The sequence below is a fragment of the Uloborus diversus genome, chromosome 4, assembly GCF_026930045.1.
Source record: "Uloborus diversus isolate 005 chromosome 4, Udiv.v.3.1, whole genome shotgun sequence".
In the NCBI taxonomy this organism is placed as follows: domain Eukaryota; kingdom Metazoa; phylum Arthropoda; class Arachnida; order Araneae; family Uloboridae; genus Uloborus; species Uloborus diversus.
Window position 1 is genome coordinate 163261759 of NC_072734.1, and position 14664 is coordinate 163276422.

Genomic DNA, 14664 nt, shown 5'->3' on the forward strand with positions numbered 1-14664 from the left:
TACTTTTAGTCACTGAAATTGATAGAATGAGCAAAAAAGAAAAAACATGAACCCAGAAAATATTTTTATTATCCCAACAGTTATTTAATTAATTTTTTAAAATTTCCGATTCTTCAAACAAGGCTTGGTCTCGATGACATCACAAATGACATCTTGATTATCGTAACTTTCCACGTTATGATAATCAAGAGGCGGATTAAATAATTGTGCTCTACGCTTGCTATCAACCACATTGTTGCCCAAACACGTGAAAAGAGATGCGAATTAAATATTTTGCTCTGTGAATGGCAACACTATGAATGGCATTTCATCATTTGTGATGTCATCGGCAGAAGCGTAAACAATGAAAGCGCACTGATTTAAGTAATTTGTTTAAAATATTAAAGTTAAACGAATTATTTAAAAAATGGTCATATCCTATATTTTTAAGCATGCTCTTTTAGAAAAACATGGTTTTAAAATTTTGGAAACGACCCCATTTTACACATGAACATTTTATTAATGCAAAGGAAACAAAAACATGCGAGTCTCACACTGTAATGAGAACACTGGTAATATATTTCAGCAACACTAAAATGTACTTAAACACATCCGATGCAACAAAATGGTAATTAAAATTGAAAAAATAAGGTTTTATAGGTTTTTTTGACCATACCATAAAAACAAGTTCAAATTAACATGTCTTACTTCATCAGATGACATAGGACTTGATAATGATGTACATGATGACAGTAAACAATTTAAAAAGTGACTAATAGCATTTGATAAATACATAGTTTCAACTCCTTGTATGTATTGTGAGAACAAATGCTTTGCGGCTCGGGTTAGAAGTTCAGATACCATAATCCTCTGTAAAAGATAGAGAACTATTTAAATAAATAAAAGAATACATAAAAACTTAGGTGACATCAACAATTGCATTGGTGTTTAAATATATATAAATCAAACCTAGTGGCACAACAGGCCATGAAGGCCAGGACCTACAGTGTCTATCTCAGTTTTCCTTTTTTTTTTTTAAATTTACGCCCACCAACGTCCTCTCGTACATAAGGCACCTTGCAGTCCAATACAACAAAGATGCAGTAGCAGAGCGGGGAAGCTCCCTGAAGACAACATCCTTTGATTCAGCACGTCGAGAAGAACGGGGCAATCAAAAAGATGCTCCCCTGTCATTTGCTTAGTCCCTTCACATAGTGGGCACAGCGGGGAACTGTCCAGTCTGATTTTAGTTCCCTGCTGGGACACAGGGTCCACGCGGTGCACCCTGGGTTACGCTAAATCTGCAACAGCCTTCGCCATTTCTTTGCAGTCATTTCTCCTGTGAGAAGTCATATGAAGACTCCCCCGAATTCTTTTAAAAACTGCTCTTTTAAGGGCAAGGATAAGACTGGTTTTAAAGTTCTTTTTTGGAATGCCTGTGGCCTTACTATTGACAAATTTTCTAAACTAAAGACGACTAGAGAGTGGCTGGTCTGCTGACCACCTGGATTCCATCCCTTTAAAGAATTATAAATCTGTGCCCAATTCAGTTTTCCTGACCAAGATCTCTGGGGTGCAAGTCAGATGTTCTGGTTATGTGGTCAGCAGAATGCGGAGCCTGAAGGGTTTAGCCCCCAAGCACATTTGGTACTCATTTTATCCACTTACTGAACGGATGAGTCTACCATGCCCAACCTGGGGATCAAATCTAGGCTTGCGGTGTGGAAGCCTAATCAATGAGCCACTGGGCTTCTCAAACATATAACATAAAAGGTTGTGCATATCTGAATACCCATGTGCATACATGTGGGTCTTTATTTGTACAATGTACATATAAACATATTCATATTAATACAAATTTTCTTTCCAAAATGTTTTCTGAATGCAATTGTAAAAACGTACTAGGACATTAAAGCTAGCTATTAACTTAACTTTTATAAAATTTTCTAAATTAAATTCCTCATTCTTCTCAGTTTCATGCTCTTACATTATATAAGTAGCAGCAACATAATAGAGCTCTACTTACCAAAACATACTGTAACTGAGGAATTTTCGCAAGTTTCTCAGCAATAGTTCCTAGATACCTTATACTTATTCCTCTGCCAACAATAAAAACAGAATTAAAAATAAAATTATAATTGCACATTATTAACAAATGGGAATATACAACGTACTTCATTAGTCTACATATAAATACAACTAAAAAAATATTTAAAAAAAGCAATATATGTATATATATTAGGATGATCCTTATTTTTGAAGTTGCAGATATTTTACGCGACACCCCCCCAATTTGTTCCATTATACAAATAAATGATCCTTGCAAAATTTTAAGTCAATCCATTAATATTAACACATGCCCCTAGGGCCCTCTTTTTTTTGTGTTTTGGAGAAAAAATTGCGGATTTTCTCATTTTTATGTAAAAATATTCTTACCTTTCATATTTAAAGTAATTTTGAACTTCAATAGATGTTGCTACTTCCAGATCAACCATTCTCTCACTTTCATTCTGTAAAATTTTACATGTTGCAGAGGGTACATGTACACCAATGGCCTTGTGTCAGGCTTGCCGCTATTCTACGCTCGTTTCAAATCAAGCGGCAGGGGAACATTTTTTTACACCAAGACGGACACAAGGGATTCTAAAGGTCATTAATGAATGGCCTATGCCACTAATGAATGATCTTTGACAACAGCAAATTGCCTCCTCCAGGCTTTGGGGGTGTTGATTTACAAAGTTCCCTGTTTATGTAATAGGTGTGGCAGATAGAGTCGCAAGGTTTCAATGCAATAAATATAAGTAATTGCAATTATATTTTAATTCACTGTTCCTTAGTTATTAACATACCTAATGCTTATGCAATTTTCAATTTTTAAAATATAAATTTCAAAAAATCCTCGATTACTCCTAACATAAAAATATACTGTATTTTCCATAGCTAAAATATAAATAAAAAAAAAAAATATCCAGATCAGAACAATGTAGAAATCTATACTTTAAATTAATTTTCTTCTATTTCAGTACATAGTCCTTTATTATCAAATTCTTGCGATTCACAAGATTTAGAAACCGAAGAAACCGAAATAGGTATCTAACCTGTTGAACTTTTGTTTTCTACAGCTGGTCTAACACAATGCAAAAAAGCTTGACAACTATTGATATCTGCTCGCTTTTCATCACTGTTATACAAATGCCATATTAGGGATAAAGTTGTTGTTCATTTATTTACAGCCTATGTAGATGCAGTAAATTTAAATCCAAATGCCCTAGTGATCAATCTTACATTCATTAAGAGAGCAAAAGAAAATCTTCGACAGGTAAAATTAATTTTCATGAATTTAAATTTAGATTTTGTCCTTATTCACTGAGATACAAAGCTACAGCCAGATGTAACTGAAAGAAAAAACACCGACAGGATTACCGTGATAGCTTCAGGTCCTAATATTGAACAGTTACTAGGAATTCCTTAGATATTTCTTCAGTTGTATATGATATCTTAGGTGATAGCTCTTTAATGCTAACTGTTCTAGCTGTAGTGTTTGATACAATAACTTGCTATACCAACCGTATGAATTGCGCATGCAATTTTTTAGAGCAAAAACTGAACAGTGATATATTACATTTGGATTACTATCATCATGCACTTGAAATCGTACTGCAGAGAAGAAGAAAAGAAGTTTTTGCCTTTCTTAGTTCTAGATCAGATATTCAATTATTTAAGCGCTTCAAAATTTTGTGGAAAGATCTCCATCATTCAGAACTTATAACATTTCAATCAAGTACACATACCACTTAAATTCTAAAAGACGAAGTTGATGACATATTATTGTTCGCAAAAAGCGGAATTGAGAAAGATTACAGAGAATTCTCATAAATTGTAATAATATTTCCTGGTGAATTTCCTCCTACAGGGATATGTTTTCGGCAAACTGGAGGTTATCCCTGAGCCACATGGGTGGTAAAAAGGAATTTTTGTTTGAAAATTTATGTTTAGGAAACAATTTAAATTGACCTTACATGAAAAGAAAGCTCTTCAATGCTGTTTTACAAAGCTGTTTTATAACTAAATGCTGTATGGAGGTATGGTTTTTCGCAGCAACGCAATCGAGGCTCCTTTGAATTATATAATATGTCTGAAAAACAAGCAGCGTACAAAATAACGACAAACATGCAGCAGAAGCAGTGATTGGAAAATTCATAAATCACTTATGGTATTTAGGGGATAAACTAGTAGCTTTGTCCGTATTGGATGAAGGAATTAACTTTGAAGATAGGAAAAGACTAGTCCAATAAATGCTTGTGATAAGGAAGACGTGTCGGATGACTGTTTAACAAATTTCAGATAACAGTAGACGATTTGGAATACTTTCTTAGTAAAGATCTTCTTCTTTATAGAATCAATTACGAGTCAATAAAACTGTTTGGTATAAGTTACAAATACTAAAAGATTTTTTCCTATTTGATCCTGATTCACGACAAAATGAAGGAAGCTATTTAAAGGGAAGAGAGATTGTTAAAATACTGAAAATTGTGAATGATACAACTGAAAGAGGAGCACAATATTAATCGAAGAATTTCACAACTAATTTACCAAATATGAGTCACAAAAACAATTTATTTCACAGACCGTCCAAGACTATAGGGAAAAAATACACACTATCGAGATACATTGAGAAAAGCGTACGATTAAGGAAAACGTCTAAAGCATTATTTCATACTTATTCAACGTAAAATCTTTAGATGATATAAAGCAATTAAAAAGATTAATTTTAGTGCTACCTCACTGTAAAAGTATTTTGCAAACCTAGGAGAAACGATGTACTGGGTCTGAAGTAAAAACTCTAAGATTTGTGAGAAAATTATCAAAAGTGTTAAAGTTCAACGGCCTAGGGGCACGTGTTATTATTGACCAATCGAGTTCAAATTTTGCACACGTTACTTTTTATTATTGTGTCACAAAACTAGGGGGCGTCACTTGTTGATTTCCTAAAAAAATTTCTTCCCATATAAATAAGGACCACCCTAATATATATACACATATTTAGTAAAAATTAAAAAGATCAGTTTTCATAAAAATTAAAGACATATGTCAAACAAAATTAGGCTGAAATATCAGATTTATATTTGGATGATATGAGGGACAGTAGAAAGAAACGCAAAGCAGATGGATTTTAAAAGTGGATTAGGGAAGTAGCAGGAGAAAAAAAGACCATAGCAGTCGTACAGCAAGAGCCCATAAGCCCCAGACCTATATCATAGTATAAAGGTCCAAAATTTTTCTGAGCAAGCAAATCACAGCAGGTAAGAAAGGTTTGCTATTATTTAAGCCGAGTTGCACTGGCTTGGGCAGGAAACAGGTAGCAAAAGTGCGTCAAAAACAAAAAATCATTGAGTCAATTCAATGTCAAGTGACCTACCTCGTTGTCTCTGCCCAATCATCTCCGCGATTTGAACGAAATTTTATAGAGGTGCAGAAGTCTTTAAAAGTAATCTATGAAAATTTTTAGCTTCCACAACCCAATTCCTGAGGATCTAGGATCAATAAAAAAAGGGGGCTCCAAAATGGCAGATCAGCTTAGTCAAACAAGTTGTCATATTCAGGCAGTTCCCTCATTGGAGGAAATTTGAGCCCACTTTTTTCTTTCATTTTGAGATAACCTAGATCCTCATGATTTGTGTCTTGGAGTTGAAAATTTGCACAGGTTACTTTCAAAAGCAGGTCTACACCTCTCTAAAACGTCCTCCAAATCGGAGATGGTTGGGTGGAGACCAACAGGTTACATGACAAGGAATTAATCTATGATGTTTAGTTTTTGCAGCAACTTTGCAACCTGTTTCCCGCCAAAGCCAGTGCGACTAATCTTAAGCGAACTTTTCTTACTTGCTATGATTTGCTTACGCATAAAAAAGATTTAGGCCTTTATAGTATGACTTTGGTCTGGCACTCATTGGCTCTTGGACTATTGGTTATTGCAAGCTTCTCCCATGAAAGAAAGATAAGAGAGTCTCAGTAGAGTGACAAGGAACATATAATAATGAAGTATAGAAAAGAATTAGAAAGCATTTTTCCACTTTGGAAAGGAAGGGCCCTGACAGCTTTTATAAGCTGTCAGAATCTTATCAAATCGTAGCCAACTGAAGAATGCTTTAATAGATTTCATTTCCACTGATAACTACAGATCTTTTTTTTCCATTAAAAAATCAACTCATGATCGTTTGTTATTGTCAAACTGTTATTCAAAAAGTAAACAAACCATTACTGGAAAATATTTTAGAATAAAATAAAAAGTGACACATATTTTCTTTTAATTTTCAACTTTGTTCAAATCTAAAACTATTTTAGTTGAACCCAGCTAAAACCACCGAATTATTAATTAATCTGTTAAATCTGTAATTTTATTAAAAACTAATGTCTAATTACGAATTTTAAAACTATTCTGGTTAAGATGTTGCTCCAGCTGTGAGACAACTTTGTCGACAGTCCCGAAGGTGAGGAGGTTAGATTGTATTAATTATTTCTACGAGATGCATTCTTAGTTTAGAGCTTTTAATTTACCAATCAAAGTGAACAAAATGATATTTTTCAGGATATGATGGTTTTTTCCAGGTTTTTGTGGAGTACTAAAAATTAGATAACAATGAATGTTTTACAGCTTTTAAATTGAATGTTTCATTTGATACCACAGTTGCACATAGTTCTTGAAGCATAGATAATTTATTTTGATGATATCTTTATGCACAATATACTTTCGAAAGTGCTCTAATTTAGTAGTGCTCTTTTAATATCATAGTTGGTGTGAATAAGTATAGAAGAGTCAAATTTATGCAAAACTATGTTGCATAAATCATAAGTACACAACAACTATAAGTAACGATAAGTAAGTAATCAACTATATTACAGAGATTCGAAATCATGAAGGAAAAAAAAACAGAACTTTAAGGTGAAATTCTTGATTGCAAAAACTTTTTACTTTCTGAAAAAAATTCAATCTTTAATTTTTTCAATTTCTTTTCTTGAAAAATTTCTATTGCTTGCTATCAGGGGAGGGCGAAGGGACACCTGTTTGCCCGGGCCTGAAGGGGGCCCAATATTTTGAAAACTAGGCGTGAAATACAGTCGAACCTTGTTAAACCGCCCCCCCCCCCCCGAAAAACCGCCACCCTTGTAGTTTGCCAAGAAATGTAGTGAAACAAACGTCCAGTGTATAGGAATGCAATACAAATTTCCTCCTTAAACCGCCACCCTGACTTCTGCAACTGATTTTCGAGGGGAACTGCATACTCGGTAGGATAATATTGCTGTTTAAACCGCCATCTTGAAAGACCATGCCAAGCAATTCAAACATTTGGAGATAAGCCATTTAGAAGAGGGAATGTCCATGAGGAGTCAGCGAGGGAAATCATGAATGTCACACATACCTGCCACTATAATGTCCCATACAAATGCACATACATTAGTCACTACAAAGTTGTCCAGCTTTATTATCTCTTTTTCTGTTTAATCCCTCCCCCCTGCCATACTCTGTCACCAAAGAGCAGTGTTCCCAAGAGCTGAACGAATTTTAACTGGATCTTATACATCTGCTCCTCCACTTTTTTCAACTTTTTCATTTTGACATTTCACTACTCAGCTACAAAAGGATTCATTCTTTACCCTTTTTCTGTTCTGGTCAGTGGGGGAGGGTGCTGAGGCTTGATCTATTTATTGGAAACTGTGCAGACCTCAGCAAACAAGTTTGTATCAACATTCTATAACATCGTATTCTTTTGTTTCCTTCTGCTAAGACGCCGAAAACAATCTTTAGCATGTACGAAAAAATTCTAATTTGTGAGTTTAATAGTAAATACAGATTCACAAGCCACTTTGTACCCTTCTACCCTTTTTTTTGAAACTTTTACTTTGATAACATGCGGGTTTTATTGTGAGTGGAGCACCAAATTGAACTAGGACCTGGGCACTACTTTGGCTTACTCGGATCCTGCTTTATACATAAATACTTTTCAAGTTCAGGAAAAAAAAAAAAAAGGTAGCTAAAGAAGTCAGTGAGCCATGACACACTGCTAGAAATCTAATGGCTGTTAATTTTTTAAACATTTGGAAAGGGAAAATACATGCCTTCAAATGTTTTTTCATGAAAACATGCATTTATGCAGGTTTGGGGAAAACTCTTTAAACTGCCACTCTCTACTTTCACCAACTTTTGGCCCATTACTAAGGTTGGTGGTTCAACGAGGTTCGACTGTATAGGGGTAAACAATACGGATGGAGGCCCGGAAAAGTCATTTGTGATGGGCCCCAAAATTTCTGTGCACGCCCCTGCTTGCTATGATGGCTAATCTGGTAACAATGAGCTTTGGATTAGAAAAATGACGGCACCAGAGCAATTTTTTCTTATTCCTAATTAGCCAAAACATTCTGTTTAGCAAAAACTAAAACCCAAAGTCCTGTGGCATGACAGCCCGTGAGGGCCTAGACCTACTGTGTCCAATTCAGTTTTCCTGACCAGGGGCTCTGGGGTGCGAGGCATATGTTCCGGTTAGGTGGTCAGCCTAACACGGAACCCTCAGTGTTTAGTTCCCAAGTACCCTTGGTATTCATTTTATCGACCCGCTCAAGGGATGAATGACCAAGTCAACCAAGCCCAACCCGAAAATAGAACCCAGGCCTGTGATGTCAGAGCGCAAAGTGCTGCCACTGAACCACTGGGCTTCTTAGCAAAAACTACTCAATCTTAAAAGTCAAAAATAGGTTTTTTTTCATTTAACCAATTTTCTGTGAGTTTTGTTATTTTTCAGGGATGAGAGTGGTGAGAGAGCAAAAAGGAGGAAATCCAAAAAAAATTCGTAAAAAGAATGGTATCCAAAAATTTTGGTGAAAGGTATGATATCCAAAACTGCATCAAAATAGAACCTGGAAGCCAAGATATTCAAAAATTTAACAAAAAATGGCTAATTTACCAGTTTTAAAGGTAATACGTATTTAATTAAGTATGAGTAATAATTTTGTACAATTTGCTGCATTGTACCATTTCTTGCAAGGGTGTTTATTCTTAAATAAATTTAAATTTTGAAAAAGAGGCAACAATTTCTAACCCTTGAGTCTTTGAACAAAGGGTTGGGGGAGCCAGAGTTCAATCTTGGCTGCATCACACAATAGTGTTAACTTTTCATTTTTTAGAGAAAATTCATTTTTTTCATTAAAAACATTCGAGTTTATAGTGTTAAACGAGTGAGAACATAAATTTTAAAATTAGGTCTGTTTGTAAAGTAAAAATTTACAAGAGAGACAAAAATTTTAAATTTATGTGGTAGAACAAACTTTTCATAGTAAGAATTGAAAATAAATAAATATATAAACGATTGGTTATTTTTTCCTTGCATTGGAACCCAAAATTTGTTTTTGAAAACTTCTTAATATAATTTTGGAATAAAAAGAATAACTTGCAGCTGCCTCATTTAATCATGAAACCTCAGAACTTTTAATAGGTTGTAAAGTCTAAACCGTTTGAGATTCACAATAAACATTATTTACACTTTCCTAAATACACAAAAAAGTAACCATGCCAAGTTACAAAAAAAGATCGATACTGTGGGTGCTAAATCACTTTTTCTGATTGAGTTTCGCATTTTTTCTAAAATAAATTAAAGAAATAAAATAATTATTGAAATGAATTAAATAAGCAGATATAAGGTAGCACATAGTAAAAACCACCCAACATTAAAAGTAACTAAAATACTTGCAGTATGCAAAAAAATTGAAATCTCAAACGAGACATGCAACTTTCAGCGCAGCACGTGTTTGACGTCGTTGGCATGATTCCAAAACGTACGTTTTTGGCAGATATCATGGAGGATGAAGATTCAAGGGGAAAAAATAGAACAAATAAGAAATCAAGGACCAAAAATTTAAAAAAATCGTATTCTTTTCCAATTCGAGAAAAATAAGGCCTGAAAGAAGGAAAAAAAGGAGGAAAGGTTTTAAAAGCCAACAGAAAAAGCCGGAATTCCGGCAAAAGCCGGAAAAATCTCATCCCTGATTTTTATGAGTTTCCCCAACATTTCCCCCATTTTTCTGGAAAGTTTCCTAATTTACCACTTCTCTAGTCACCTTGGATTATGGAATTTTAATATGAAAAAGTGTTTTTCAACAAATAAATGATTTTACAAAAATAGAAACTATTACCTTCCATGTAAAGCTTCAGTAAGAGTTGTTCCATCAACAGGAGATGTTGAATGTTCTAAGCAATCTCGGATCTAAAATGAAATTTCAAACAGTCATTAAAAGTACCAACGTTTTATAATTCAAGGCTTCAAATTTATAACTCAAATTCATGAACAGAAAACATAGAATATTTTAAACACATAAACTATGCAAGAAAATGAAAAACAAAATTTGTCACACTTACAAAACCAGGAATTTGAACAGTTAGTAGAAAATCAGCAGCATCTTTCACTAATTGCTTCTCTTTACGGAAACTTTCTCCCTAAAAAAGAAAAATGGTTGATATAGTCTCATTAAATACAAAGAAATATTCTTAGTCTTATTCACAAACAGGGGCTTCCCAAACTTAAATTCTTTGGAGGCGGGAATTTATTTATCGAATGAAATTCTGAATTTTACCGATTGATAAAATACGAGCACACAAACATGCCTAGATCTGTTAAGGAGAGACGTCAATCGACTTATTTTTAAATAGCATGAAAATTATCACATAATCATTTTTTTAAATGAAAAACAAATTAAAATTGAATGAGTTGATCAAAACATTGATATATTGCAAAAAAAGTTTACTTTGAATGGCAGCAGGCTATGATCGAGTAAATATGAGTCACATCCAACAAAAAACCAACTAACAAGATGCTATTTACTCATATATGATCCCAGTGATGTGCGAGCAACATCTGATAGTGCGCCTACCATTAGCAGTCACAACAATATCGCGTAATCCCAGTGATGTCATTCTTATCTGATCTGGCTGATAATCATGAAAGCAACGATATGTTTTTGACTTACTATGTTGCGATCTCACTTCAAGTTTTAAATTAGGCGTGATCTTGACATAATGAAGTTTAAACGTTCCATCTTCATTTATCATCTCAGCTAATAGGATACAGCTTGAGATATTTGATTTCAACATACATTTTCTGTCTACGCTTGACATTTGGCAAAAATAGTAAAGCCTGTCGAAATATTGAGTCGGTTTATTAGAAGAAAAAGTCAATGTCGCTGTGAATGAAGACAGTGACAAAGACTACCCTTACTTAAAAAGTCATAAATTGTTGAAAATTATTATATCAAATAACAGTTATTTAAGAAAATTATGTTAAACAGTGTTTAAATTATAAAGCTACTTTAATATTAAAAATTTTTGTCTTTATTGGATCAAGACTGAAAATTTATTCCCAATATCATAGAAAAATTACATAATTGCGTTTATGTACTATTTAGCAATAAATAATACTTTGTTAAAAACTCTTTAATCTTTTTTTAACACTTCTAATAACTTCCTGAAGATGTCCATGTTTTTTCTCTGTAAGATAGTATTTTTGATTTAAAAATTATTTTTTTATTTTTCTTTTACTTAGCAGACGATTTTTTACTGACTTAGTTCAAATGAATTTTTTGGTTACACAAAATATTTAAATTTGTTTAAATGCAAAATCTTTAATTTTTTTTGTATTGTTCCCCACTTTAAAAAATTCGAAAAAAATTCCTAAGTGTAGAGGAGTATTAAAGACATTTTCTGACAAAATTTATGAGTGACTCCCAGAAAAGCATTGAAAAAAAAAAACGAAAGTTTTATTTACGTCACCAAAAATAGACTTTGTTAAATTATGATTGTAATATTTTTTCATGCATTTTATTCCTAAGAATTAGGAGAAAAAATCAACATTCATTAATTTTGAACTTTACTATTAAAATAAAAGAGGTTTTTTTGAAAAACTCAAAGGTTGTTTGAGATAAAGAGCTGAAAATTTCGCTAATTTTTTTAAAATTAGAAACAAAAATGATCCCCCAAGTGAGAGTCAAAAAAGCTGCAAGGGCAAATTTAACATTTGAAACCCAGCTATTGCCTTTACTAGCATAAGAATAGTAAGTAGTACTTTTACTATAGTACTTGCTGAATTTAATAAGTACTTACTTCGGCCAAACACCTCCATGCTCAATCCCACATAATTTAAAATCGGCCAAACTTTTTTCAACTTTATTTAAATATTAATTTGATTATATCAAAATGATGAGCAAAAAATCGATTAAATCTATTATAACTACAGAGCCACAGCAACATGTGGTTGGGTCAGCTGGTATATACATGCATAAGTATGTGCCACAGTGAAAGATCGAAATTAGATAATCTTTATATATGATGGCTCACAACATTTGTCAGATTTAGGACATTCATACTAACATATACAATACACACAAAAACATATTCAGTAACCCCATAATATTAATTTCTAGAATATTAAAAAATAAATATTGAAAATAAAATTGAACATTAAAAATACTTTGATATAATTTAATGACACTGAAACTATGTACTTTTGCCATGTTAAATGATAAAATGCTAAAGAATCAACTTACCTGTGGATTTGGATGCCTAACTCCGGGAGAAAACACATCAGGATTAAAGCGAATGTCGAATTCTGTAAATAAAGAAATAATCAAATCATGTCAATAAAATCGATCATGAAATTTTATAATGAATTGCAAACTGCATTATTTCATTCTTAATCTAGTTCCAAGTAATTTTAAGAATAAAGAATATGCATTCACACCAGCAAAAATAAGGTTTTTTTTAAAAAAATACATCATCTTCAACACATGCACAAGTAGAGTAAGTCATTTTTGTTCTGCCCAGAAATTCATATTCAAGATTATGGAATTCATCTTTGACTAAGCATATGAAGCAGTCATTAGCCTGATGGCTGTTGTAAATTCAACATGACTATTCAAAATTCTATTTTTTTACTTTTTAACTTAATTTTTCATTTCCACTATTTTGCATTTTTATTCAAAAAAAAAAAAAAAAAAAAACCTAATTTATTGTGAAACAAATTATTTTGCTACAGTTATTCAATACTTATATTTCTCACTAAACATTCTTGTTTTCATTGTAAAATTGAGATTATTTGCTCAGGTACAACCACGAACTTAATTGTAAATTGAGGCAACAAAGGGATGTAAGAAGCAAAATTAAAAATTTGGAGATAACCAGTGCAAATGATAGGTGAACCTCTCCTCTGTCTTGGGGTAAGAGACAGTATTAGAAGCCGTGGTAGATTCTGTTATGCATAATGATTTAGAAAATATTTTCAATGAAAGTCTGCCTAGGACCTTATCAGTATAGTCGTCTTACTCAAAACTTACATCCTTTTGCTTCTCACTGTGTCAATTGTTCTCAGTTCTTTGCATATATATTTATTGCTTTTCAGCAAATAGAGGAAAAACATTTTTCATGAATAATATATATATATATATATATATATATATACCTTTTTTTACAAAAGACCAATTTTTAGGTGTTACCTTTAATATACAAGGGCAAATCAAAAAGTCTTTGCGCATATTTTTTTAAAGAATACAAAGCTAACATAGATTCCCAGCAGTGACAGTTCCTTGAGCCGTACCAGCAGTACATACATTTTGCTCAGAAAAGCGGAGCATCAAATCATCAAAAATCAGTCATTTAAAATGATGGTTGCTCTTCAGACGTCCACAGCTTATGAGCAGCAAAGTGTTATTCGTGAAACTGCAGTCCTCGGCTGGAATCGACTGAGCTGGCGGTGTATTTCATGTTATTCGTTTTGTATGGAGCACGCGGCAAAAGCCCATAGCACTTCACAGGAAAATGCACCTACAGACCTCGCCTTAGAGATTTTCACGTTTTCGCTCCACTGAAGAAGTTTCTGGCAGGACGGAGATTCACATGTGATGAAAAAGCCAAGAACGCAGTCCAACAATGGTTTCACAGGCAGCCAGAAGAATTTACCACAGGTCTCTAATTTAGTGCTGCGATGGGACAAATGTCTGAATCAGTGTGGTGACTATGTGGAGAAGTAATGTAAGGTACATAGTAAGTACACTACGCATATTTGTAAATACCTGTATATACTTGTTTTTGGCGAATAAAAAATAGGCACAAAGACTTTTCGATTTGCCCTTGTTTTTGCATTATGAAGAATTTCAAAGAAACGTTACGTAAAAAACCATCTGAGTGTTTTTTTTCTAACTTAAACATTAAAAGAAAAGCCCTTTCTGAGCTGTTGAATCGAATACATGAGCCTCCTTCGTCAAAAAGAAAAAAAAAAGCTTCTGGAATTAGGTATCCACACAAAGTATTCAAAAGCTAACAATATACTCTAATTTGTGCATATGTGGTGCTCATTACTGCAGAATTACTGTAAATTCAAATATTAATATACATTTGGTAACAAAAAAGGTTATTTGCTTCACATAGCATAATATTTTTAATGTTATCTCCTGAAATGACACTTTTCCTTATTTTCTATCTCAACTACGCGATTCACTGGTTTAGCTAAACAAAATTTCTTCTTTCTTGTAGATTTTAGGTTCCTCATATATGCTCATAAGTTATTATCAGTTTGACCTTTTTACACAGCACATTTTCATCAAATGTTTCTTATTTTCCTCAAACACTTCAGCCATGTAAAGCTTCTA

General features: G+C 33.2%; 1 protein-coding gene across 1 annotated transcript in view; it reads right to left on the reverse strand.

Moving 5' to 3' along the window:
- The window catches only part of LOC129221443 (clustered mitochondria protein homolog), an 88324-nt gene that overhangs the window by 37615 nt on the left and 36045 nt on the right, over nt 1-14664 (reverse strand). The window contains exons 21-25 of the mRNA XM_054855928.1: nt 12568-12629; nt 10388-10465; nt 10165-10235; nt 2006-2078; nt 688-849 (exon numbers count right to left, since the gene is read on the reverse strand). Coding sequence (XP_054711903.1) covers nt 688-849; nt 2006-2078; nt 10165-10235; nt 10388-10465; nt 12568-12629 — 446 coding nt within the window. The remainder of the gene's footprint in view (nt 1-687; nt 850-2005; nt 2079-10164; nt 10236-10387; nt 10466-12567; nt 12630-14664) is intronic.